Source organism: Leguminivora glycinivorella, chromosome 3 (assembly GCF_023078275.1).
Source record: "Leguminivora glycinivorella isolate SPB_JAAS2020 chromosome 3, LegGlyc_1.1, whole genome shotgun sequence".
Classification (NCBI taxonomy): domain Eukaryota; kingdom Metazoa; phylum Arthropoda; class Insecta; order Lepidoptera; family Tortricidae; genus Leguminivora; species Leguminivora glycinivorella.
Genome location: NC_062973.1, coordinates 14,081,023 through 14,108,424, shown reverse-complemented (window position 1 = coordinate 14,108,424; position 27,402 = coordinate 14,081,023). Strand labels below are relative to the sequence as shown.

The 27,402-nt window shown below is 36.3% G+C and overlaps 1 protein-coding gene across 2 annotated transcripts in view; it reads left to right on the top strand.

Moving 5' to 3' along the window:
• Positions 1 to 24,326, top strand: part of LOC125242674 (aldehyde dehydrogenase 1A1-like) — a 43,354-nt gene extending 19,028 nt beyond the window's left edge. For both annotated transcript variants that reach the window (XM_048151527.1, XM_048151528.1), the window contains exons 7-11: positions 13,794 to 13,978; positions 15,806 to 15,970; positions 16,603 to 16,760; positions 21,343 to 21,417; positions 24,130 to 24,326. In XM_048151527.1, the coding sequence (XP_048007484.1) occupies positions 13,794 to 13,978; positions 15,806 to 15,970; positions 16,603 to 16,760; positions 21,343 to 21,417; positions 24,130 to 24,199 (653 nt within the window). In that variant the 3' untranslated portion in view covers positions 24,200 to 24,326. The remainder of the gene's footprint in view (positions 1 to 13,793; positions 13,979 to 15,805; positions 15,971 to 16,602; positions 16,761 to 21,342; positions 21,418 to 24,129) is intronic.
• The last annotated feature ends 3,076 nt before the right edge of the window (positions 24,327 to 27,402 follow it).

Sequence of the window (27,402 nt, the reverse complement as noted above, 5' to 3'; positions counted from 1 at the left end):
TACTTTCCACGAGTATTTTGGAGTCAGTTAAACACCATTGCATACAATACTTTTACAACGACCATGCACTTAGTTTTTAATAGTTTTTTTAAATAATTCTCGCGAAATTCACACTGTTTCCTGTATTGCAAAGGTTTGCACTGTCAGCTCAGCTGCCCAAAGCCTTCCCGCGCACGCACGCTGTATCGTTAATGCAATGCGTTGCCATGATTACAGAACCAAACAATGCGTTTTCAGTTTTTTCGATACGCACAATCCTGTTAATGACGAATAACAGTTCGGGAGTAGAAAAATCATTAAAAGGTTTGATTAATAAATAATGTATTGATTCCTACATGACGACCGGTCTGGCGCAGTCGGTAGTGACCCTGCCTGCTACGCCGCGGTCCCGGGTTCGAATCCCGGTAAGGGCATTTATTTGTGTGATGAGCACAGATATTTGTTCCTGAGTCATGGATGTTTTCTATGTATATAAGTATTTATATATTATATATATCGTTGCCTAAGTACCCACAACACAAGCCTTCTTGAGCTTACCGTGGGTCTCAGTCAATCTGTGTAAGAATGTCCTATAATATTTATTATTATTTTATTATTTATACCTAATAACATAAGTGACCATGACTGATATGTTACTTAACACTTATAAAGTTAAAAATATGCATAGGTAGAGTATTTTACAATAACAATTTATGTGCTTTAACATGTTTATTTAAGACTCATAGATATTTTTAAACAATTAGCAAAAGTGGGTTAAGTATCATAACACAGTCTTGAAAAAGTTTGACGTCGTCGAACAATTCGCAATAAAAGAAAAGGGCATTATTTCGTCAAATTGAAGTTTGTTTTGAAATTAAGCTACAATAATCACTACTACTGAACGTATTATAGCTGAAAAACACAACAATCTATATAAAAACAATGTTTTTTAAGAGAAACACAAAAAAATGAGAAAAAATCTTTAGACGCCATTTTCTCAAAATGGTTGGCGTGTGGGTTGTGACACATTATTGCTTATCACCATCCATATGCAACATACACATAGTGCCTTTATACATAGTGTGAGGTCCCTCGCCCATAAATTAAAAAGGATCGATCTTAAAACTAATTTTAAACCACCTTGTTCGACGACCGAAAAAAAAGTTAAATTTACTTTTCTTCTTTAAATTTATAATAAAATACACATGTACTTACGCAGTGTAAATAAAATTCATAGCTTAAAATTAATCTTGCACCACATATAAACTTTCATTTTTTTATTTCCTTAGAAGTAAAATTTTTGAAAGTCGCTTATTACGTCAAGTATACAATATACACGTAGCTTAATGTAGAAAATTCAAGTTTTTAGCTTTTATAGACCCGGAATATTTCAATTCTACTAATGCTCATATCGAAACTTTAAGTCGGTCTGGCGGATGGTTGGGTCCATCCGATTGGTCTGGCTGCTTACAAACGGTCTAGTTACAGGTCCCTGCGTATCATATATCAAAATCAGGCTTGAGAAAATGAGGTAAGTTAGAGTCGTTTTTTGCCAACTTTGTCGCGTCTGGTAAAAGTTATGGCCGGCGGAAACGGTCTGGCATTGATGATAACCAATTTCTAACAACGTGCTCTAACACATATATAAAAATCAGCCTTGAGAATTTAAGGAAAGTAAGCACTTTTTTTTTTCACCTTCATCACTTGATAGCAAAAAATTGGCCGATGGGCCGAACTAGAAAATATGCACACATTAACCGCCGATATGAACTCTACATTGTCCCAAAGTTTCATCCTTGAGAATTTGAGGAAGGTCTGGCGGGCCTGGGCTCTGGGTCTATATCAGAAATTGCCTATCCTTTCTCAGTATGAATTCCTCAAATGCGGGATGTCTATAAAATTTAGTTATTTTGCATTTATCTTATCAAACATCGTTGGTGCAAATAAACATTTTTCACACACGCTTTTATTAGGTCGTCGTGTGTATGTAATGTAACTAACTATGTAATGGAATCTAAGGCAGCTAATTTAACCATCTTTCAGGAGTAGTAGCGTAATGAAAATTGGCAGTATGTAGTTCTGATGACAATACAATAATATGGTACTGTTGAACTGATCTGATGATGGATTATTACAAGACTTTTCTAAGAAACCCAAAAACACCTATGATACGAACTTTGACGACGATTAGGTTTCAAGGTCTGATGATGAAGCCGGAAGATATGAACTGGAACTACGTGATGGAACATCGTATCATAGCTGTTTTTGGGTTTCTTAAGGCGAAGCTCCCCGCAAAAAAGAAAGATCAACGTAGTGTTTAAAACGTGTTGGATTAGGGTTTTCTTGTGACCCTTAAGAGCAAATGCAGGGGGGGTCGAGGGCGAAGCCCCCCGCAAAAAGAAAGATCAACGTAGTATTTAAAATATGTCGGGTTAGGGTTTTCCTGTGACCCTTAAGAGAAAATACAGGGGGCTCGGGGGGCGAAGCCCCCCGCAAAAAATAAAGATAAACGTAGTAGTTAAAATAAGTTAGGTTTGGGTTTTTTGTGACCTTTAACAGCAAAATAAAGGGGGGCTTGGGGGGCGAAGCCCCCGTAAAAAACTAAGATCACAGTAGTATTTGAAATAAGTTAGGATAGGGTTTTTTGTGACCCTTAACAGCAAAATAAAGGGGGGCTCGGGGGGCGAAGCCCCCCGTAAAAAAGAAAGATCAAAGTAGTATTTGCAATAAGTTGGGTTAGGGTTATTTGTGACCCTGAAGAGCAAAAACGAGGGGGGTTCGGGGGGCCAAGCCCCCCGCAAAAAAGAAATATCAACGTAGTATTTAAAATATGTCGGGTTAGGGTTTTTTTGTGACCCTTAACAGCAAAATAAAGGGGGGCTCGGGGGGCGAAGCCCCCGTAAAAAAGTAAGATCAAAGTATTATTTTAAATAAGTTAGGTTAGGGTTTTTTGTGACCCTTAACAGCAAAATAAAGGGGGGCTCGGGGGGCGAAGCCCCCCGTAAAAAAGAAAGATCAAAGTAGTATTTGAAATAAGTTGGGTTAGGGTTATTTGTGACCCTGAAAAGCAAAAACGAGGGGGGTTCGGGGGGCCAAGCCCCCCGCAAAAAAGAAATATCAACGTAGTATTTAAAATATGTCGGGTTAGGGTTTTTTTGTGACCCTTAACAGCAAAATAAAGGGGGCTCGGGGGGCGAAGCCCCCCGTAAAAAAGTAAGATCAAAGTAGTATTTTAAATAAGTTAGGTTAGGGTTTTTTGTGACCCTTAACAGCAAAATAAAGGGGGGCTCGGGGGGCGAAGCCCCCGTAAAAGGGTCATTATTTCAAGGGGTTCTAAAAATGTTCAAAAACAAAAAGTCTCTTTTTGATTAGTTTTTTGTTTATTATGGATGTAGTCAGATATACAAATCAAAGTTTTAATGGTGTTAGAGATCAAAAATAATTATTTATGTAAAAAAAACTCAAAAAACTATATTTGGTGGTAACGAAAGTGACCATGATGACCACGAAAAATAACACTTAATCAGATTTGAAGCCTTTTACATATATAATAGAAATTACAGTTATAACATGATTTAGGAACCATCGATTGCAATCAGTCAGGTAGCAATGAACTTGACATAAACATTGCACGTTCATTAAAAAAAATAAAAATAACTTGCTCACGAAAGTGACGAATTCAAATCATCACTTTAGTTACCCAATTTAGTCTACGCCTTAACGTCTGAATTTAATCACTGTAATTGAATCAAATATTGTTTTAAATGTGATACCTATTATTTTTAGATCGGTATGGTATGTATGTTGTACACTTTCATATCAAACATCCAGACTTTCTGTTGAATTGTCACTTAGATGATTTTCGAATAAGGTTTTTTCGAGTAAACGTTTTCCTGTGATCGCGTTGTTCCGGAACTTTACGGTGTATTTATTTAATAAGCTTATTTTTTGCTATCGTCTCTTTTTTGACAGCAGATATCTACAGATATCGATGTCTTCTAAATAAAACTTAACTACGTCTTCTTTAATCTAAGTTTACTAATCGATTTCGTTTTTCCTTGGGAATCTTGTTTTGATCTTCATATTATTTCCTATTTCAAGCTTTTCTTTGCTCTTTTAAATTGTTTTTTGTTTTTTTTTTCTCTTATCTGTCATTTAAATTTGCCAATCTAGTGTCTAATATTTGCACCTTTCTTTTTAAATAATCGACATAATCGTGTTTTAATTTTCTGCGATTTTTAAGAGTCGCTTTCATTACCCGCAGACGCGCGCGAAGGGGACGGGTTATGTTCTGATATTTCACTTGAACTTTCTTCTCTAATAATTCTTTTAGTATATTTGGCTTCTTTTGCTTTATTCTATCCCTGTAACTTTTAGCTCGATCCCTTTTTTCGCATAGCTTTGTTCACGAGAAGTAATTTTCTTCTCGTGAACACAGCTATGGTATTTAAACGGTATTTTTTTTTTAATAATAATCCATTTTATTTTCTTATTTAATATCTTTCTCTAGCTTACTACCTTACTTCTGCTATGAATGACATTGGCATCCGTTTAAATTTTTTCAGACATTTTGGCATAATTGAACTGTAAAACTTATTTTATAAATTAAATCACCAAAATACTAATATTTACCACTTCGTACTATTTCTACATATAGATGTCACACATATTAAAGTATTATAAGCATATATCTTACAAAAAACTTTAATTTAATAATTAAATTTAACAAATTCATCTCCCGATGCATCATTTTCGTGGTCAAAAGTCACTTTCGTGTCCGACCACGAAAGTGACTTTTGACCACGAAAGTGACGGATCACGAAAGTGACGACCACGAAAGTGACGATAGTCTGCTATAACGGATTTATACTGAATAGTTTTTAAGTTATAACGGAATTACATGGTCAACGTATAAATTAACCCCAGAAAGCATGAATTAAGCATATTAATATAATTTAATAATTAAACACTTACCTAAACTTAAGTCAACAAAAGTGACGCACGATCTTTGACACAGACTTGACAAGATACAATATTATTTTATTACTCATAAATGATGTCCGTCATCGGTGTCCAACTATTTACCAAACTTTTGATGCAGAGTATCGGTGTTGCTAATATTTAAAAAACGTATAAATACTTCGATGTGACCAGTTTTTTTGCCAAAAATATTACTAAATATGAGTGACCACGAAAGTGATGATGGTTTTAGGAACAAATTAAATCATGTCAATATTGATATTCATCATTGCTGTATTTTTTGTGCTTTTGTTTTATATATAGCCAACATACTTCCACATAAGTATATACAGTTAACATTGCGTTTTTGCTAAATATGTATTTTTAACAGTAGTGAGCAGTAGACGATGTCTCATTCGAACTGACCACGTAGCGTGATGTTTATTACGTAAATCGGAAATTTCAGAAAAATATCTTACAATATTCTAAAAAACATTATTGGACAATAATAGTATTAACAAAATAAACACGTAAAGTTAATAATATATCATTTAATACGTATACTTTTCTGTACATCAAGTCTGAACACAGTTTCATGCATTGAAATAATGACCCAAAAAAGAAAGATCAAAATAGTATTTGAAATAAGTTGGGTTAGGGTTATTTGTGACCCTGAAGAGCAAAAAGCCCCCCGCAAAAAAGAAATATCAACGTAGTGTTTAAAATATGTCGGGTTAGGGTTTTTTTGTGACCCTTAACAGCAAAATAAAGGGGGGCTCGGGGGGCGAAGCCCCCCGTAAAAAGTAAGATCAAAGTAGTATTTTAAATAAGTTAGGTTAGGGTTTTTTGTGACCCTTAACAGCAAAATAAAGGGGGGCTCGGGGGGCGAAGCCCCCCGTAAAAAAAAAAGTCAAAGTAGTATTTGAAATAAGTTGGGTTAGGGTTTTTTGTGACCCTGAAGAGCAAAAACGAGGGGGGTTTGGGAGGCGAAGCCCCCCGCATACAAGCTTACTTAAGAGCAATGCGCAGTTTATGCGGGTGGGGGGGTTCGGGGGGCGAAGCCCCCCGCATAAAAGAAAGATCAACGTAGTATTAAAATATGTCAAGTTGGGGTTTTCTTGTGACCCTTAAGAGCAAAAACGAGGGGAGTTCGGGGGGCGAAACCCTGGGCGAAAAAATGAAAGACCAACGTAGTATTTAGAATAAGTTGGGTTAGGGTTTTCCTGCGACCTTTAGGAGTAAACAAAGGGGGGCTCGGGGGGCGAAGCCCCCCGTGAAAAAGATAGACTAATTCAGTACCTATTTCAAATATGTTAGGGTTTTCTTGGGACCCTTTAGACTATAAATAACGGGGGGTTCGGGGCGAAGGCAAAATAGAATGACCAATCTAAACTAAATTAGATCAGGGTCTTTTTTGTGACCCTTATGAGCGAAAATAGGCAGCCCGCTTCCCGGGCTAGCGTTGACACGCTTACAAAACTAAAGTTGATGGGAGCTTCGCCCACCGAGCCCCCCGCCAAAAGGTATAAGTTAGGTTAGGATTTTCTTGCGACAGCCCACGTCGCGAGCTAGCGTCGACACGCTTACAAAACAAAACCAAAATGGGGATTTAGGGGGCGAAAAAAAAGATAAACGTAGTATTCATAATAAGTTGGGTTATTTATTTATTTCTTGTTACCCTTAAGAGCGAAAATAGACAGCCCACTTCGCGGCCTAGCGTCGATACGCTTACAAAACAAAAATTGATAGCAAAACTAAAATGTGGAACGGAAGGCGAAGCATCCACAAGGGGGGCAGCAATGCTAGCATGATAGCTCCGCAGTTTTTTTTTAATTTTGTTAAATGCAGTAATTGCCATAAAAGGGTTTGAGTTAAGTGCCTATAGCGTACGAGTTATTTATATTTATAGTTAAGAAAGAGGAAAACAAAGTCCGGCCAGTCGCTCTAACCCTTACTACGCTTGGTAAAAAAATCCAAATACTTAAAAAGAAGAAAACACTTGAAAATACTCAGATTTACATCAAAGAAGACTTTTCTCCTGAAATTCTAGAAAAACGCAAACTTCTTTTAGAAGAGGTTAAAAAATTAAGAGATGACGGTCAAAACGCAATTATAAAGTACGATCGAATCATCATCCTGAAGAACAGAAAATACGAGCACGCGGGCGAAAAACAGAAAAACAACAAACGCAATCTATCATCTTCCCCTGAGGCCTCGAACGTGCCGGCATCGGCAGGCAACGAGAAAGTCACCCAAATAAATAAAAAGAACAAAACCGGCGTGAACAGCACTCTGACATCATACTGGTCGCGCAACTCCTCGCCATCTAATACAAGTAATAAGGATTTATAGCAACTAGAAACACGGCCTCTCCCTACCAAACTTCCAATACGGCTGGTCACCGCGGAAGGTTATGACCGAAACCCCCAAAGAAAAATACCCTAAATATATGCACCTACAACGTAAGATCACTGTCATCAGCTGATAAACTGACTGAACTAAAAACAGCTCTAGAAAACATAAACCACGACATAGTAGGACTGAGCGAAGTACGCCGTCTAGGAGAGAATATCATTGAGTGCGAGGATTATATTTTCTACCACATAGGCAGAACCAAAGGTCTATATGGCGTGGGTTTTTTGATAAGGAAGAAATATAAAGATAATATAAAAACATTTACTGGAGTGTCAGAGAGAGTCTGCATACTTGAAATTGAATTAGAAAATATACCCTTTGCAATCTTACAGGCTTACGCGCCAACGGAAAGTTCGTCGCAAGAAGAAATAGATATATTTTACGAAGACATGGCAAAAGCACACGAATTGGTCAGCTCAACGAAACACGTAATATCCATGGGAGACTTTAACGCACAGATCGGTGTACCTAAGAAACATGAACATCTAGTCATGGGCCAACACGGCTATGGGCACAGGAGCATTCGAGGCGAAAGGCTCATTCAGTACGCCTTCGAGTACAACTTAAAAATTATAAACACAATGTTTCAATTAAAAAACAATAACAGATGGACATGGAGGTCGCCCGACAAAAATACCGCAAACGAGATTGACTACATCTTGACCACAACGCCCAACTTAATTTCTAACTACCAAGTACTCTCCTCAGTCCCCTTTGGATCGGACCATAGACTGTTAAGAGCTAAAATTAACCTGAAAGCCACGAAAAAAAGCCGCCGCAATTTTTCACACACACCCGCAATGCTGAAATCGCCAAAAGAACAAGAAAAATATCTAAAAGCCCTGGACAATTACATACCAGAACTTTTAGAATCACCTGACATATATACCGCCGATGAATACTGCAAAAAAATAATGCACTCTATCTCTATGAGCTTAAAAAATACGAAATTAAAAGAAACAAGAAAGATTATATCTGAGGAAGTCTTAAATCTCATGAAAGAAAGAACAAATTTACAAAACAAACCAAAGTTAAATAAGTCTGAAAGAGACAGGCTGAAACAACTCTACAAAACCACAAGTAAAGAAATCAGAAAATGCTACAACGATTACAGAATCAACACAATAAGAAAACATCTAGATAAATCAAGATCACTAAAAAAAGCATACAAAGAGTTAGATAAGTCAAAAAAATGGATTTCGTCACTTCAATCGTCAGCCCAGACAAAATGTAAGTCTCGACAAGATATTATAAAAACAGCTACGGATTTCTACACGAAACTGTACAGTCAAACAGACTCATCACAACAAACAAGTACTACTTACCATCATAAACACACCTTCCCAGTTCAAGAGTTCTCGGAGCCCGAAATTTTAGCACAAATAAAGAGGCTTAAATCGGAAAAAAGCCCGGGCCCAGACGGCGTTACCAATGAATGCATCAAATATGGAAAGACACTGCTACTGACGCCTATCAAGTTATTATGGGACAAAATACTGGGTGAAGAACGAGTTCCAAAGTCATGGACAGAGTCGGAAATAATACTGCTCTACAAGAAAGGTGACCCGTTAGATATCGGCAACTACCGGCCAATAAGTCTCATGCCCTGTCTATATAAATTATTTGCAGCGTGCCTGTCAAACAGAATATCACCAGATATCGACGCACACCAGCCGATCGAGCAAGCTGGATTTCGGAGTGGCTACAGCACGATGGACCATTATGTTTGTGTATGTGAACATTTTTTAAATAAAGATTCAGCACCTGTTTTTAATATGTCCATGTATAATATCGCTGCTCACAATGTCAGAACTAACAAAAAAAGAGGTGGTAGTCTCATTCTAGTGCATTCAGGTAGAAAATCGGAAGAATTGTCTTTTTGTAGGTCATTATATGAAACTGGAAGTTTTGAAATATGTGGGGTTAAAGACTGTGAAACGAATGTCCTGATTTTTTGTTGCTATAGGAGTCCTAATGATAGCAATCTAGACAATTTCTTTGAACGTTTGGAACGGTTATTAGAATTTTCTATAGGTAAGAGTTGTATTATTTGTGGGGATTTTAACATTGACCTACAGAAAAACGATAAAAAATCTATTGAATTTCTGTCTTTGCTCAGGTGTTACAACTTTATACCTCTTTTTGAAGATATCACATTTAAAAGAAATCAGTCCGAGTCTTGCATTGACAATATTTTGTCCAATTTACCTCAAGACAAAATAGGAAGCACTTGGATTGATCATAATGGTTTGGCTGACGGACATGCAGGTTTGTGCTGTGAAATGGTATTAGAATTTAGTGGAAGAAAGCAAGACGAGCAAGTGATTTATATTGAACGCCGCGTACTGAATAAGAATAATAATCTTACCTTTAGACATGGGTTATTGCAACAAAACTGGAATAATTTAGATGTTAATAACTTCCTGAGTGATTTTAGTCATCTCTTTGACTCTTGTTTTAAGAAAAAGAGAACGAGAATGGTCAAGAATAAACCTAGTATACCATGGATTTCCCCAGGCATCAAAACTTCAAGTAAAATGAAACGCTTTTTAAATAGCATAGATAAAATGTATACTAATACCTCAATAGATGCATATCGGAAAAGATATATTACTATTTATAATAGAGTAGTAAGGTTTGCTAAGAAAAAGGCCGTGAGTTTAGAAATAAGCAAATCTAACAATACCACAAAACAATTGTGGGAAATTGTGAACAGACAAAGTAACAAGACAAAGTCTAAATCAGATGCCAAATTAGTCCTAAAAACCGACAAAGTCGTTGAAGAACCTCAGGAACAAGCTGAAATATTCTCAAGTGTCTTTGATCACAATAACGATAAGTCGACCACTGATATTACATCGGCTATGCATATCCTGAGGCAGAGTTCTAAACGAGTAGAGCAGTCAATGATTTGTGAGAGTGTTACCCCACAAGAGGTTTTTGAGATTGTGAAAAAGATGAAACAGAAATCATCAACGGGACATGACGAGATACCCATAGGCATCTTCAAAGATAACATTGATTTGTTATCGGTACCACTAGCGCACTTTTATAATAACTGCTTTCAATTAGGCCTCTTTCCTGATCAATTAAAAGTTGCAAAAGTGCTGCCGATATATAAAAAAGGTGTCAGAAGCGACCCTAATAACTATAGACCAATATCCTTATTACCTACGCTATCAAAAATATTTGAAAAGTTATTGAAGGTGAGGTTACAAAGACATTTAAACACTCATAATGTCCTAAACAGAAGACAGTTTGGATATCAGATAGGTGTAGGTACTGGAGAGGCTATAGGTACCCTGGTGCAGGACGTAGTAGCAGGTCTGAATGACCGGTTGAAAGTGGCTGGCATTTTTCTAGATCTCAGCTCCGCTTTCGATACTGTAGACCATGAAATAATGCTAAAGAAACTTGAGTACTACGGGGTTAGAGGAAAAGTTCTTGAAATATTTGACTCATATTTAAATAATAGAAAGCAGTACATTGAACTCAGGACAATTGATGGGGACATTGAGAAAGTGGTCAAGTCTAACACAACTACTATAAGACGAGGAGTTCCACAAGGCTCGATACTTGGCCCATTGTTTTTTGTCATATTCATGAACGATATGATAGAATATATAATTAATTCACAACCCTACATAAATTTGGTTGTTTTTGCAGATGACACTAATGCCATAATCACTGCTGAAGATATGACACAGTTAAATGAAAGGGGGAACGCTGCAGTTTTAGCTTTTAATGAATGGTTTGCAATAAATAATCTAAGACTAAATAGTAATAAAACTAATGTCTTACTATTTTCGGCGACGACAAAAAAATCGGATACTTTGAAAATAAGTTTCAACGGCAACAAAATTACGCAGGCTGATGTGGTTAAGTTTTTGGGCGTCTACGTTGATACACAACTTAACTGGAGGTACGAAATGCAGGCACTGAGCAGTTCCATTAGTTCGTCTTGTTACGCCTTACGCTGTCTCCGGGATACGATAGATAAGACGCAACTTAAAACGGTTTACCACGCCCTTGTTGAAGCAAAGCTTCGTTACAGCATCAAATTATGGGGTAATAGCTATAATTATAATACAAACGCTGCCTTCATACTCCAAAAACGGGCAATTAGAACGATTGTTCGCATACCACAGGCAGCATCTTGCAGAACGCATTTTATTGAACTAAAAATCCTTACCGAACCGTGTCTCTACATTCTCGTAGTTTTAACGGACTTTGTGAAGCAGCTACACAAGTATGAGAGCCCGGCCGAGAGAGAGAACAGGCTGTGTACTAGGCGGAAAGACATAAAGAGTTCTGTAGTCCCGAGGCTAAACGTCATGAAGCATTCAACGAGCTACCAAGCCGTTTACCTCTACAATAAACTACCTACCGATTTTAAAACAATTACCAACAGTAAAGTTTTCAATGCAAGACTCAAGAATTATCTTTTAAAAAAGTCGTACTATTGTATAAACGACTTCATAGCCGACAGCTGTTAATAATAGATTATAGTTGTAAGTAAACACTAGTTCGCTAATTAATTAATTATCTATTGAATTGAATTTTTGACTGTGTAATGAGTATATACAAGACTGTAGTTTTCTAATAAGATACCAAATTGACGATATTAATTATTCCTTTTTAATTACTAACTTTTATTTCTTTTTTACTCTACAATTATTTCGAATATCGACTGACATGTTACAATTACTGATTAAATTATATATAAGTATGGTACCTTGATGTTTAATAGTATCATCAGCTTGGTATTACTAATTAAGCTTTAATTACAAATTTAAACATATATTATAATTATGTACTAGTATTAGTTCTAATCTTAAGCTAATGTTCAACACAATTTTTTTGTTATGAATAAATGAAATGAAATGAAATGAAATGATCACATCCAAGTTGTCGACCAGGTAATAGAAAAATACCTAGAATTTCGTAGACCGCTATATATAGCGTTCATCGACTACAAAAAAGCCTTTGACTCTATATCCCATACTAGCATTTGGAGCGCTCTGGAATCACAAAACATAAATGAAAAATACATAAATATTCTAAAGAACATTTACGCAAATAGTACGAGTAGAGTAAAACTAGACAGGACAGGAACAAATTTCGATATAAAAAGAGGCGTCAGACAGGGCGATCCGATCTCTACAAAATTATTTATAGCTGTCTTACAGCACATTATGCAAGACTTAACCTGGGAAAAGCAAGGTATATATATTAATGGTAGATTTTTAAGTCACCTAAGATTCGCAGACGACATTATATTGTTCGCTGGAAATGCACAACAACTAGAAAAAATGATAACCGAGTTACATCTAGCCAGTATTAAAGTCGGTCTGGAAATGAACATGGGAAAGACTAAACTGATGACTAACCACTATACTACACCTATATTAATAGATAACGTCCCACTAGAGTTCGTCAAAGAATACGTTTACCTGGGCAAGATGATATCATTCAACAAAGAAAGAAATGCCGAAGAAGTAGAGCGGCGAATAGCGATCAGCTGGAGGAAATACTGGGCCCATAAAGAAGTATTTAAATCACAACTACCAATGCCATATAAAAAAATTATTATGGACTCAGACATCCTACCGAGCCTCACATATGGTTGCCAAACTTGGACATTTGACCTCAAAACAAAGAAAAAAATACAAACAACTCAAAGAAGGATGGAGAGAAGCTGCCTCGGAATAAAACTAAAGGACAGAGTAAAGAATACGCTTATCCGAAAGAAAACAAAGGTCAAGGATGCCCTAATTTTCTCACTGAGACGAAAATGGGCGTGGGCGGGCCATGTAGCCAGATACACAGATGACAGATGGACCATTAGAGCAATAAAATGGCCTGGACCACTGGGCAAACGTGCTCAAGCCCGTCCGCGCGCCAGGTGGGCAGACGAGATAGTGGCGACAGCAGGACAAGGATGGCTTGTTACAGCCACAGACAGAGACGCATGGAACACTTTGGGGGAGGCTTTTACCCAGAAGGGGTCCACACATAGTTGATTTTTAGTTAATAGTTTGTTTAATAATAAATTTAAGTAAAAAAAAAAAAACACATTTTAAAGTTCCTCAATCATGTTTGTTACCAACTGTATATAATTGTGTGTGGAAATAAATAAAGCTTTTTTATTTATTTATTTATTATAGCGTACGAGTTATATGTCACTTGAAACTGTCACTGTTGTCGTGATTGGATTGTGACAATCACTAAATATTTTTCAGCTTTGCGTTCTCTAAGTATGTCGCGAAGGTCTACAGCTCACAGAGCCACTAGTTTTATTTAAGTAGTAAATCCCATTGAGACTGGTTAAATTTTCCTTAACTAAATAAGGAAAATTTAACCAGTTCCAACGGGATTTAGGGAGTTTTTAATAAAGAATATTATAAATTATTATGTGACAAAAACATTTTTCGTTATAGTGGACATGGCTGTGCGCACAGCCGCGTTTGCTGTGTTTGGCAATCAGGGTCAGATGTGCATCGCTGCCTCTCGTCTATACGTCCAATCTTCCATCTACGATAAGTTTGTCGAAAAGGCAGTCGAGTTCGCTAAAAATATCAAGATCGGGAATCCTTCCGAACCAACCACGCAACATGGACCACAGGTATGACAAATAGGCCTGTTATTGATGCATACCATTGTTATCATAGAGCAGCTATACTCAAAGTGTGCTCTCTGGGGGCTCCGTGTGAATTTTGGTTGACTGATGTGCGATTTCAACTCTCTTCCATAAAACTTTGCTATAAACAATTTTTTTTTTATTTAATTTAATGGTTCCGTCAGATATTTTGCTTTCCAAAAGGGTTCCATGAGAAAATAAGTTTGAGAACCGCTGTCATAGAGGAATAAGTAAGGGAAGAGTAGTAACTCCATACATCAGTAAATGCGGGTGATTTGTATAAGCATAGTTCAGTGACATCCAGTGACATTTACGCGTCAATCACGCGTCAAATAGCGTGAATTATCAGTACCACTACTCAATACTAGGTGGCAACTGTGTCTCGTCTGCCAAAAATGTAATATTAGAACAGTTTACTACTTATATTACAAGCAGAAGGAGTTGAAAACAGAATACTGATTAATACTATTGTAATATTAGCTAAAAATTGGTGATCATTAGACTTTTCGTTCGTCGCGACATCTATTGGCAAGTATCAGTACTGATAATTTACGCTAGTTGACGCGTGTTTGTCGCTAGATGTCACTTGCCTATACAAATAACCCGCATTTACTGATGTATGAAGTTACAACTCTTCCCTTACTTATTCCTCTATGATTGTTATAAAAGTAAAGTACCTAAATATGACGACCTATTAACATTTATTTCGACTGCGCTATATAGTGTTTTTTCTACTCCCGTGTTGTTATCCGTCATTTACCGTGTCGTGCATAGATCGTTAAAACCCTTCATAAAAGATGCCCGCCCCCGGCCGGCGCCCCGCGCACCCGCGCATACGATATAGCTCTTATAGCATTGTTAGGATACCTTTAAGGGATATAGCGGGCCGCGGGGCGCCGGCCGGGGGCGGGCGGCGGCGCGGGGGAGTGCGAGCGACAGGGTGAGTGATACTTATAGGAAACAGTGCGAATTTCACGAAAGTTATTCTAGAAAACTATTCAAAAGTGCATGGTCGTAGAAAAAGTATTGTATGCAACGGTGTTTAACTGAGTCAAAAAATACTCGTGGCGTCTTAATAACAATTTTCGGCTTCGCCTCAAATTGTTACCCACGCCACTCGTCTTTTTTGACCTCCTTTAAACGCCTGTTGCATAAAATACTATTTCGTGCAATGTTGTCAATACAATTCTGCTGCTCGTATTTCCAAAGTACCGATTTTCCATAGTCAGATTAAACCTTTAAAGCCACGTGTTCAAAACGTAGGTAGTGGTAAACTTTTTCTCTCTAATATTAACTCCGAGTAGGTACTTTACTTTGAAATGAATTAAAGTGTAATTTACATATTATTGTACCCCAATATTAGATGCCAAAGGAACTGTCCTTATGAAGGAAATCATTTATGATATTTAAGTAAGGATAATAAAATTTTTTACAAAAAAATACAACCGACTTCAAAAAGAACAATCATTATCATGAGGTTAACTTTGTGAAAGTGCTCGTTTTCTAGAGAAACTACTCGAGTTAGTTAAGAAAACACCCAAATTACCATACATGTGCCTTTAAAAATTGAGGAGTTCCCTCAAGTCTTCATGGATTCCTTCATCAGAACAGCTCCAGATGAATATGGGACCACCTTAGAGGTAGCTCCTTTCAAACAGAAAAATAATTATTGAAATCAGACGGATCAGACCACGGGTCTTGGAGTAATCAGGTAACATACATAAAATGAACCCGAATATATAACCTCTTTCTTCTTTATTTTCAGTAAAGAAGTCGTTTAAAAAGCAAACTTACTTTTGATTTGTTAAACAGATTGATGAGGAGATGATGAATAAAGTGCTGCACTACATTGAAAAGGGGCAACAAGAAGGAGGAAAACTTTTGATCGGTGGTCAGCGGATTGGGGACCAAGGTTTCTACATTCAGCCTGCTGTGTTCAGCAATGTCACTGATGACATGACTATAGCTAAAGAAGAGGTGCTTGTCTAATTTATTTATTATTTTTTCGTTAAATTCTTTCTTAGCTTAAACATTTTCACAAACTCGCATTAACATATTTGATCACTGAGATAAAACAGACTATGGCTACCATGAGTTTGTAATATTTTTATTTTTTACTAAGAACAAATGACATGCTTCTAATATCATGATATCACGTCAATACACATTTTGAAATAAAAAATTATAGGCATCATCAGTGTAGTTATGATAGTATTTCATAGATGGCGCTAAAAAATGGAGGTACCATTCTTTGTATGAAGATTGTAAATCCTATATAATTAATCCTTGCAAAGTACCTATCACTTCTTTCGCGCAGAGGGACTCCACTAATGACGTGCAAGTTGCGGAAACTTTCCAAAAAAATCTAAAATTTCTTGAAAAATTCACGAAACTTTCAAAAATAAAGGGAATTGAAATTTATAAAATGGAAAGTTTCCATCTATACAATTGTCCATACAAAGTATGGAAAGTTTCCGAAGTTATCCTATGTGAAAATTTTAGAATTTTGGAAACATTCCGTCGGCACATCAGTAGACTCCACGCACATTTTTCTTTAGTAAATATTTATTTGTCCATTATTATCCTCACTAAACAATTCTTACTTGTAGATATTCGGCCCAGTGCAGAGCATCCTAAAGTTCGACACGCTGGAAGAGGTCATCGACCGCGCCAACAAGACGAGCTACGGGCTCGCGGCCGGCATCTTTACCACCAGCGTCACCAACGCTCTGCAGTTCAGCAAACACGTCGAGGCTGGAATCATTTGGTACTCTTTCCTTTATAACTAGCCCTAACATTGTCTGCGTAGACAGATTACCTACTGATAATTTAGGTAGCGCCTGAAAAAATAATATGAAAATGAAAATGAAATATTTATTTTTCAAGTAGGCATATTACAATGCGCATATGAACGTCAAATAAAGCTACTAGCTAATAAAGGCAATAGTTCCATTTGAACAAAATGCATACGTCAAATACCAGGCGCTGCCTCAATTATCTCACTTACGAGGTAGAAATAAGATATTGTTTTTCTTAAAAGACAATTTCCGAAACAAAAATATCATATCCTTCACTGGAATTCAAATTTTAAAATAGAGAGCTACTTATATTTATTTTCCTTTGACAGCCTTATAGACACACACGGGTCGAACACGATAAAATAACATTTTTTACCTTTTATCCAACGTTTCCACCAGGTTGCACTTGCGCGTGGTCGCGTGGTTGGATAAAAGGTAAAAATATAAATTGAAATAGATATCATAGTACAGTCAACAACACATCTGTGTATACAGACAAAGTGCCAAAAATATGTATACACACCTTAATGTACAGGTAATAAAGTTCTGTATTTTTGGCACTTTGTCTGTATACACAGCTAGCTGTGTTGTTGACTGTACATGAAAGAAAAACGACATGGCCCACTATACTCCAAACGCTAATTCAAGTCCAAAAAATCTACTACGATGTTGCCCCTGCAAGAAAATGTTTGTAGAATAGTATAATTTTTTTTTATAAAAGCACACGCAAAGATAATTTATTTATTGATAATTTCAAACCTTTGATTTAAATAATTAAAAGTATTTACTTATTTACATAAATACTAGGACGTCCGAATAAAAAAAAATATTTTTTATGATTTTTGGTTGCAAAGTTGGTTTGCGCTTGTATCACTTCAGGTGTTAATAACGTTTGGTACATTATTTTACGGTAAAGAAAACCTCAGACATTGTGATATATTTTTTTAATATACTGTACTGTACTTGACTTATGAACGAAATTGTGTACATCGCGTTTTATAGTTGTCATAGCCGCAATTTTTTTCGGAGGCGGCCATGACACCATGGTTCCACTTTCATCAACTTTCATTCATTCTTGAATACTTTATTGTGCTCCGTGGTGATTTCTGCCTTGTTGAGTATTTGTTTTTTGTTAAATTTTTGTTTCCTGTTGAGATATCGTGTGACTAATTTAATACACATGTGCAGAAATTGCATTTAGTGCATAAATTTGTGATTTATTTATTCATTCTCTTAGGTGTAAGTAAGTTAATTATTGGAAACGTGCATGAAGGAGTTAGGCATTGTCACAAATACTATAAATAATATATGCTAAAAATATATGCTATAAATAATATATTCATTTAAACGGTTGACGAATTCTGAATAGTATTTTGACAGTGACATAAGTGACATTGACAGCTATGACAGCTAAGTGACATTGACGTATCTGTCGTAGTTTTTTTGGACTTGAATTAGCGTTTGGAGTATAGTGGCCGAGCCGGGAAACGAACCCGGGTCTTCAGCTAACGCGCTCCCGGCTCGGCCACCAGTTGGCCTTGTCGTTTTTTCTTTCGTGTATGATATCTATTTCAATTTATAATTTATATAATAGTGTGTGACTACTTAAAAAAAGAATAAATCAAAAAATATTCAATAAAATAATTTGATTTTTTCCCTAGTTGTAAAGGTAAATAGTATTTTATGCAACTGGTGGTTAAAAGAGGTCAAAAAAGGTGAGTGGCGTGGGTAACAATTAGGGATTGCAGTACCGGTACTGTTTTAAAGAACCGGGATTTTCGGTACCGAAGCAATGTGGAACCGGGATTTCCCGGGATTTTCGGTACTTTCGGGACTGGTCTAATTATTTCCCTTTTTCAATTGAAACAAAATTTTTTTTGGGATTTTACGCCTTTTATTATTATATTATATTACTATAACCGATTCGCCTCGGCTTCGCTCGGCGTATTATTTTATCTGTCTTTTTTTTGAGAACAAGCAAAAAATCGTGAGATCCCGCCTAAACCCGACCATCTGGCAACCATAGGCACCAATGGTTACTGTTGCAAAACATTGCTCCGATTAAGCGATCTGCCATTACTGGGCGATGTTTAATCGCTTAGTAAAAGAAATAAGACAAAATACTACTAAAGAAATATAATAACTGATTATAGACCGTCAGTAAAACCTCACATAATTCCCCAAACATGTCATTTGAAGCAAAGGATGTAAACTAAAGGAAACAAAATATTTGAAATAGTGCACTATTTTTGGCTAGTCAGAGGGAACTTTCTCGAGAAAGTTGGTAATTTTCTGGAAATTTCTTTGGAATACCGCAATATCACATTATATATAAACGTTTTTTAAAAGTTTATAAATAATAATAATTATATGACGATCGGTATGGGCATGGTTTTCTATTGAAGCTCTTAAGCACCGTCATTTAAGTCATTTTTACCGACTTGATTAGCACATATCGTCATGTTTTAATCAATTTATAATAACAAAACCTTAATGCCTTCTCAAGAATCACTATTTTCATACGTAGGTGAAAAACGTATGAAAATCCGTTTAGTAGTTTTTGAGTCTATCGCAAAATTAGCGAACACACTGACATACGCGTCGGGAGACTTTGGTTTATAACATGTAGAGAAATGAGTCAAATGAGAAATAAGATTGAGAGATAAAAAATAAATACACAAATTAATATAATAAACCTTCACCAAAAATACAAAACTCCACTACCGACTAGCGGGACTAGCTAGGGTATCCCGCTATTAAATAGTGATTAGGCGCTGTTACTGTACTTATGCCTATTATTTAACTGTATAAATAATATAAACAGAAATAAATACATTTTGTAGCAAAAAAGTCACTAGAAAGTATTTCCCGAAAGTACCGAAAGTACCGGGATTTTTCAAGTTGATTTCCCGGTTCTTTGCTTGGCCAAAAATCCCGGGAATTCCCGGTACTTTCGGTACCGGTATTTCCCGGGAGCAAACCCTAGTAACAATTTGAGGCGAAGCCGAAAATTGTTAATAAAGACGCCACGAGCATTTTTTGACTCAGTTAAACACCGTTGCATACAATACTTTTTCTACGACCAAGCACTTATTTTGAAAGAAAATTATAAATCAACAAATACCTACTTTCAGTCATCTTAGTTATCTAGTGGACCGCCTACCATTTTGAATATGCAGTTTGAGTGCAAACATGAAAATAAAACTGTCTATGGTATGGTTCTTTGAAGCCTGGCCACTAAGACGAATCGAGCCGAGTTGAATCGAGTTCTCATACATTTGAATGCGATTCGACGCGTCGCCAATAAACGCAGCAGAAAACGAAGGAGTCTCGACTCTGCGAATTGGTTTGTTAAGTTGGTAGCAATGTATTTACTGAACTGTAACAGCTATATCGTGCTACTTCTACTAAATGTTTTCAGGGTATAGACTAGATAGACTTGTCCTGACATCTTTTATGTAGGGTTTTTAAGTTCTATGCACGACCTTGTAACTCACGAATAACAGTACGGGAGTAGAAAAAATGTTTATCGCGTTCGACCCGTGCGTGTCTTTAAAAAATCACACCAGTAGTCTACAATGGAAGTGAAATGTGAAATACGACGTTTGTAATTTATATATAGAACGTAAGTAATCTTTGCAAAATTAGCCTTGGCTGGTGCTACATCAAACGAGCTAGAGCGGTATTTTGTTTACAATATGTTCATTGTTCTGTATTTAAGGCAAGGCAAATACCAATGGGCTCAGGAAATTAAACCTGACTGCGCTTTTTGTTATGTGTGAACCAGGGGCTCTGTCCTCTTTAGACCTTATACCAGGGTTTTACTACAATTAAGGTGAAGGCTAATACGAAATATTGGAGTTGTTTTATATGCTTTATATATCTACGGCACCATGCCTAAAGAAGTTTCTTAGTTTTTAATAATTTTAATTTACTTAGGTATTTATTTTAGATTAAGGTTTAGTTTATGTTTAGTATTATTGTTTTTATTTTAAGAGTGTTGTTGTCGAATATAAATTAACCAGTATGGATTTTATACCTAAGATCTAAAATTATTAGAACAATTTAAAACTTCTGATACTACTTGGTATTCTTGGTAAATCATCATAAGCAACTTTTCGTTTCGCATGGTTTCGCTATCCCCAAATACAGAAATAAGTAAAAGTGGCAACGTTTATTTTAGACATTTTTTTGGGAATAGCTACACAACGAAAAATTGTTAATGGTGATTTACTGAAGATTTACAGAATAAAGGTGTTTTCTTGATATCTAAAGATTTTACTCCCTGAAAATGGGTCTAATTATAAAGGTATAAGAAGATAAATATCGCAAGTGGCGCAATTGTCGCATCCTTAAACTTAAATTAAAAAAAATGTATGTTAACGAGAACCGGAAAAATGCGTTTGGAAAAGAAGAATTTTGCAGCACTGTCGCTTGGGCGGAAGTGAATTCCTTTGCTTCGTTCTTCGAAATATAATTATGTTAAAACATGCACCGCGAGTGAATTCGAAATTTGTCCATTTTAAAAACTTTACTTACCGTTTGTTACAGGGTCAACAACTATCTTTCATTCCCCCCGCAATGTCCTTTTGGCGGCTTTAAAGATTCTGGAATTGGTCGCGAAAAGTAAGTTTTAATCTTTATTTATTTCAAAGATAGATAAAAAGAAACTTCACTTGCAAAGACTTCTTTATTAGGTTTCCAGAATTATCAACAAAAATAGTACATTACATCAGAGGCCGGGAAAATGAGGATTTCCGGCCAAGTGGGTATATATAATAGGGATACGAGGCCGGGAATCCGTTTTCACGCCGAGGCATGTATAGTGCTTTTCTCAAACATACAATGAAATAAAAAAAAAATGCTCTAAAGGACAATATTTTATAAAAAATAAAGTGAAATCCCTTTACAGTCCTCTCGAGTTGTTGCGCCCAAAAAGCGATACTTTCCAGCCCATTTTAAGGAACGTAAAGACAATTTTTCATTGCATGTTTGAGAAAAGTAAGTTTTATTATTTTCGTGCCTGTGTGGTGACGAACGGGCGTTAGAATTTCGCTACCCTCTTTTTCCCGTGGGTGCCGTAGAAGTCAACTGTGGGGTATGGTTAAATTGTGTTGTACGAGTAGGCGAGTGGTTGGCAACCTGTTACTGCAATATCCAAATTTAGTTTTTTGTTTCTACCCCTTAATAGCCAAGAGTGGCATTGAAACTTGAGTAGCTCCAAGTGCTCTGCTTATCCCTTTTTGGAATACTACAGGCGTGTTATGTACGTATTATTTTCATGCAGGATTCACCAAACTGGCACATGCATATTGCCAACGGACGTATTTAGAATAAAATACTTACAATGTCACGGTAGGTATAGGAACCTTTTAAGTTTTAAATACACTTTCTTTAGCGTCTTATCTAATTAACTGGGACAGTGACTATTCTAAATCAAATGAAAGAACGATCAATGAAGGGGCCGTGAAGACCTTGGCTAAACTAATTTTCTTTAAGGTAATACATTTTCCAGTCTCCCTTTTTCACAATAGATATTTGTATGCGGAACAACATTTCCTGTAATGAAATGAATTGACTACATTTCTTTGTTTAACGCTCTCTCTAGATGCAGTTCATATTTTTAAATAACCTTTTTTATAAATTGTCTTGAGTCCAACGAAATAGTACATTATGATACAAGTGCGTAAAAAAGGAAGTTCGAAACGAGTGGCGATAAATTAAAACACTCCCGACACGAGTTACGAATTTCCTTTTCGCATCGGGCCATCTGTACTGAAAAACGTCGTACGATACACGTGCGAAAAGGATACTATTTATATAAATAAGTGGCTACAATGTTTTCTTACTAGCCATTCATTTCTTTAGATAGTACTTAAATCAGTTTCAATGGGCTTATTGAAAAAGCATCTACTTTTGTAGCAAATTGGTATTAAAAAAAATAAAAAATAAATGATGCATAGTATGCGAGTGAAACTCAAAAGCACTTACAAGATTACTTACAAGTAGGAGCTTTACGTTCAATATAAACGATGTTTTTATGTGAGTTTGTTTGAAGTGGCCGTGCTTGTAAATGCAGGGCGTACTCTACTCATGTACTGCCAATGCCAAGCGAGTAAAAAAAGCTTTTGGGTAACACATGATTTGCGCGAGAATATCTCACCGTGACATGACTGACTCAACCTTGTGTCATTTACGATTAGAAAAATTATGTGCGATCTATGTCGTGCCAAGATACTGTCGTGCTAGTCATGTGCTAGCTCTAACGTGTACTTAAGTACAACTTACGTACTACAACGACTACAACTTAAAAAAATCTGAATGCCTACTGTATTAGATAAAATCAAGGATTATTTATATAGGATTTACAATCTTCATACTAAGAATCGTACCTCCATTTTTAGCGCCATCTATTAAATACTATCATAACTACACTGATCATGCTTACAATTTTTTTTTTAAATGTGTATTGACGTGATATCATGATAGGTTTTAAAATAAAGAAGCATGTCATTTGTTCTTATAAAAAATAAAAACACGCAAAAATATTTGAGGAAAATATGATTTAGGCCACTATCAGGCTGCGAAACAGCACCATCTAGTTTTAAGCCTAAAAGGCCCATACATTTCAGGGGTACGCTTTTTTGTATGGGCTTTGTCTGTCCCGTATTATATGTAAGAAGAATTACTGAATGAAATGAATACAGTGTTTCATGAGTTTGAACTGAAAATAAACATTAAAAAAACTAAGGTACTTGTAACTTCAAAACATATTAAAAAACTTGAAAGACAAAGACCAATCATATTAAATGGTAGTATTATAGAACAGGTAAAAACATTTAAATATTTAGGAAGCATAGTCACTAGTGACTCTAGATGTACACAAGACATTATAGCTAGAATAGCAATGGCTAAAAAAGCCTTTAACGCAAAGAAGTGCCTATTCAAAGCCAAAATATCTAACAATATCCGCAAAAGGCTAATAAAAGTGTACATCTGGAGCATAGCACTATACGGTAGCGAAACGTGGACAATGACACAGAGTGATAGGAAGAGGCTGGAGGCTTTTGAAATGTGGTGCTGGCGTCGAATGGCAAGGATCAGTTGGACTCAAATGAAAACTAACGAAGAGGTTTTAAATATAATAGGAGAAAAAAGAAGTTTGCTGAGAACTATAGAAATTTTGGTACTACAAAAATAAATATTACCTACATTTCGATATTATTAATATTTTATCCTTTGTTAATACGAAAATGTCATGTTATTTGAACATTGTAACTTCCAACTTTCTCCCCTACGTGTTGATCATTAAACCAAATGGCATTTTTCTCATTTCAGTGGAATGGACTGCGTCAACTCCTATCTAGAAGTCAAGACAGTGAATATGGCTCTGTCGAAAAAGTTCTAGAAGACTATACATGTAACCGGTATTAATGGTGCTACGTGTTGTGACGATTATTTTTTAACTATGAAGTCCCTATTTGTAATTATTTTTACAATAAATAAAATATTTAAATCTAAACAATACCAAGTAATTAAAAAAGTATAAGGTACTGCGGGGCAAATCTCGAGGGGGGGACAATTGTAACTGATCCATTATTGTTTATGTTGAGATCTACATGTATCCACTAAACACGCCTAGTTTTAAAACCGATGGGCACTCTATTTAATAATGAGAACATTGTAAAACATGGAAAAAATGGATCAGTTACATTTGCCAGTCGGGATTTGCCCTGTACCTTAAATATGTGTTAAAAAACTAATAGTATAGATTTGACGAATTCACAATTTCTTGATTCATTACAGTCATATGACCATCTAATCTAATTAAACGACGTCATGACGAATTTAAGAGAAATAAAGGAACACATAAATAGTACACATATTACGTTGCATGCAAACAAGCATACGATCCGCCTGATGGTAAGTAGTCTGTGTGGCCTGCGGACGCCTGCAAATCCACTTCGTTGAATTATGGCTATCTTTACCGGTAAGTATACCAGCAGAAACAGAATATGAGTACTGAGTAGGTACATACATAAGACAAGTCTTATTTAGCAGTAGTTTAGTAGTAGGTACGCTATAGTTGACCAAAGCTTCATGTCATTCTGTGCCCTGAAGTCAAGCTCTATAATTTGCATGGCATACCCATCAAACGGGCATACTTCATGCATAGAAATGGGATCGCTACTCACCCGGTCCTCATTTCCTCGTTTGGTTTATGATAACGTATTGCACGCACGGATCTATCATTTGTTATGAGTGCTGGGTACATGAAGACTAAATATACATATCTGACCCTCTAGCACAACTTGCCTTGTCCCGTGCGAGTCCATACTTGAAGTCGCGCTTGATGTATGGACTCGCGCGCGACAAGGCAAGTTGTGCTAAAGGGTCTGTTGCGAATAGGTTAAGACGATACGATACAGGTCAATTCTCCATACAAACGCTCTTGACTATTTCCTCCCTGGTTTTTGAAGATAGAGCAATGATTTTGGGTCCCCCCACATCTAGCGTCTCGCGAGCGTCGCGTCGGGCCAACTGTATGGAAAAAGACGCCGCGTCGACGCTTTGCCCATACAGTTGGCCCGACGCGATGCTCGCGAGACGCTAGATATGGGGGACCCTTTTTCAACACAGATTATTATTATTTTTATCTGAGTCGGACCGTTTTGATTTTTTTGCTATTTTTATTTATTTTAAAAGACGCTAAAGCCAATCAAAAATTTCTAAAAAAAACCGGCCAAGAGCGTGTCGGGCCACGCTCAGTGTAGGGTTCCGTAGTTTTCCGTATTTTTCTCAAAAAATACTGAACCTATCTATAAAGTTCAAAACAATTTTCCTAGAAAGTATTTATAAAGTTCTACTTTTGTGATATTTTTCATATTTTTTAAACATATTATGGTTCAAAAGTTAGAGGGGGGGACGCACATTTTTTTCCTTTAGGAGCGATTATTTCCGAAAATATTAATATTTTCAAAAAACGATCTTAGTAAGCCCTTAATCATTTTTAAATACTTATCCAACAATATATCACACGTTGGGGTTGGAATGAAAAAAAAATCAGCCCCCACTTTACATGTACTAGGGGGAGTTTAATAAAACATTTTTTTCCATTTTTATGGTTCCGTACCAAAAAGGTACAACAGGAACCCTTATGGTGCGACTCTGTCCGTCTGTCTGTCCGTCTGTCACATTCCTAAATATCTCGAGAACTACTAATGCTATCAACTTGAAATTTGGAATAGTTATGAACATTGTAAACCTCTACAAATTGAAAGTATAATTTTTATAAATATATTAATTTTAATTGTAGAAAATGGCCAAAATGAAAGGGGGCAAACTGTAAATTTCAAGTTACTAGGTCAAGTGGGGTATCGTTGGAAAGAGCTCAAATTGAACGTAAATAAGCTATTTTTTATAATTTTTTTGTTGTGGAAACAAAAAGAATTTTGAAGGAAAATGTAAAAAAAAATACCGTTCCCCCCCCCCCCCTTATCTCCGAAGTTTACCAACGAAAAATTATGAAAATTTTAGTAAACATTGGTTTTATGCTAAATATTACAGGTAAAATATAATCGTGTTTGTATTTTGAATACTTTTTTTATTCACAAAAAACTTTTCAGATTTTTACTTTCAATTTACCCACCCTTGCGGATGTATATCGTACTTCAAATTAATACGAGATGTTACGTAAACCATCTTCTGTCCAATAAAGTTAAAACTGTTTAAATCGGTTAACATTATAAAGAATTATCCCTGAAAAACCAGGTCGCGCAAATTAGTTAGCAAATTGACCGGGAGATGGCGCTATACACAATAATACTCATTAGTGCCTATACTTTTGTCTTCTAGTCAAGTCATTAGAGTTATATGAAAATATGAGATTATTTTTACTAGGTAGTTTGAAAGAAAGTTTGTACGGAACCCTCGGTGGGCGAGTCCGACTCGCACTTGGCCGGTTTTTTTTATTTTTGCACTTTGTTGGCGTGATTGATATACATAGTGGTACCAAATTTCAGCTTTCTAGTGCTAACGGTTACTAAGATTATCCGCGGACGGACGGACGGACAGACAGACATGGCGAAACTATAAGGGTTCCTAGTTGACTACGGAACCCTAAAAACGGCCTTTTTCAATATGGCTCAAAAAAGCTGTGATACCTACTCAAGATCGGTAACAATTAGCCAAAAAATCTGAACGGTCCGACACAGGTTATTTCATTGTTATTCAGATTCTCTCTAGTTCATAACACAGATCTAGTTAATAACACTAGTATATACTCGTATATCTGAAATTCCCAAATTGAAAAGGGGACTCCTTTCCATTTTAGCATTTTCGCTCCCGTAGCGTCTTAAGCTGTAAATATGATTGAATGTATTATAGGTTTTTTTTATCGTGTAAGTATTGTAGATAGTTTGTGTTTGTCTTTTGTGTACTAACCGCATGTTTAGGTTAGGTCATAGGCTATTGTTTTGCAAATGGGGTGGACTGGTATGGGCTATGGGAGGAGACTATCGGACACCTGCCGTGACAATCAGTCTCGGAATTGTAGAAGACAGGCGGTGAATTGCCAACTCCTTGAGTGGGCCCTGCAAAACGGCCACGCAC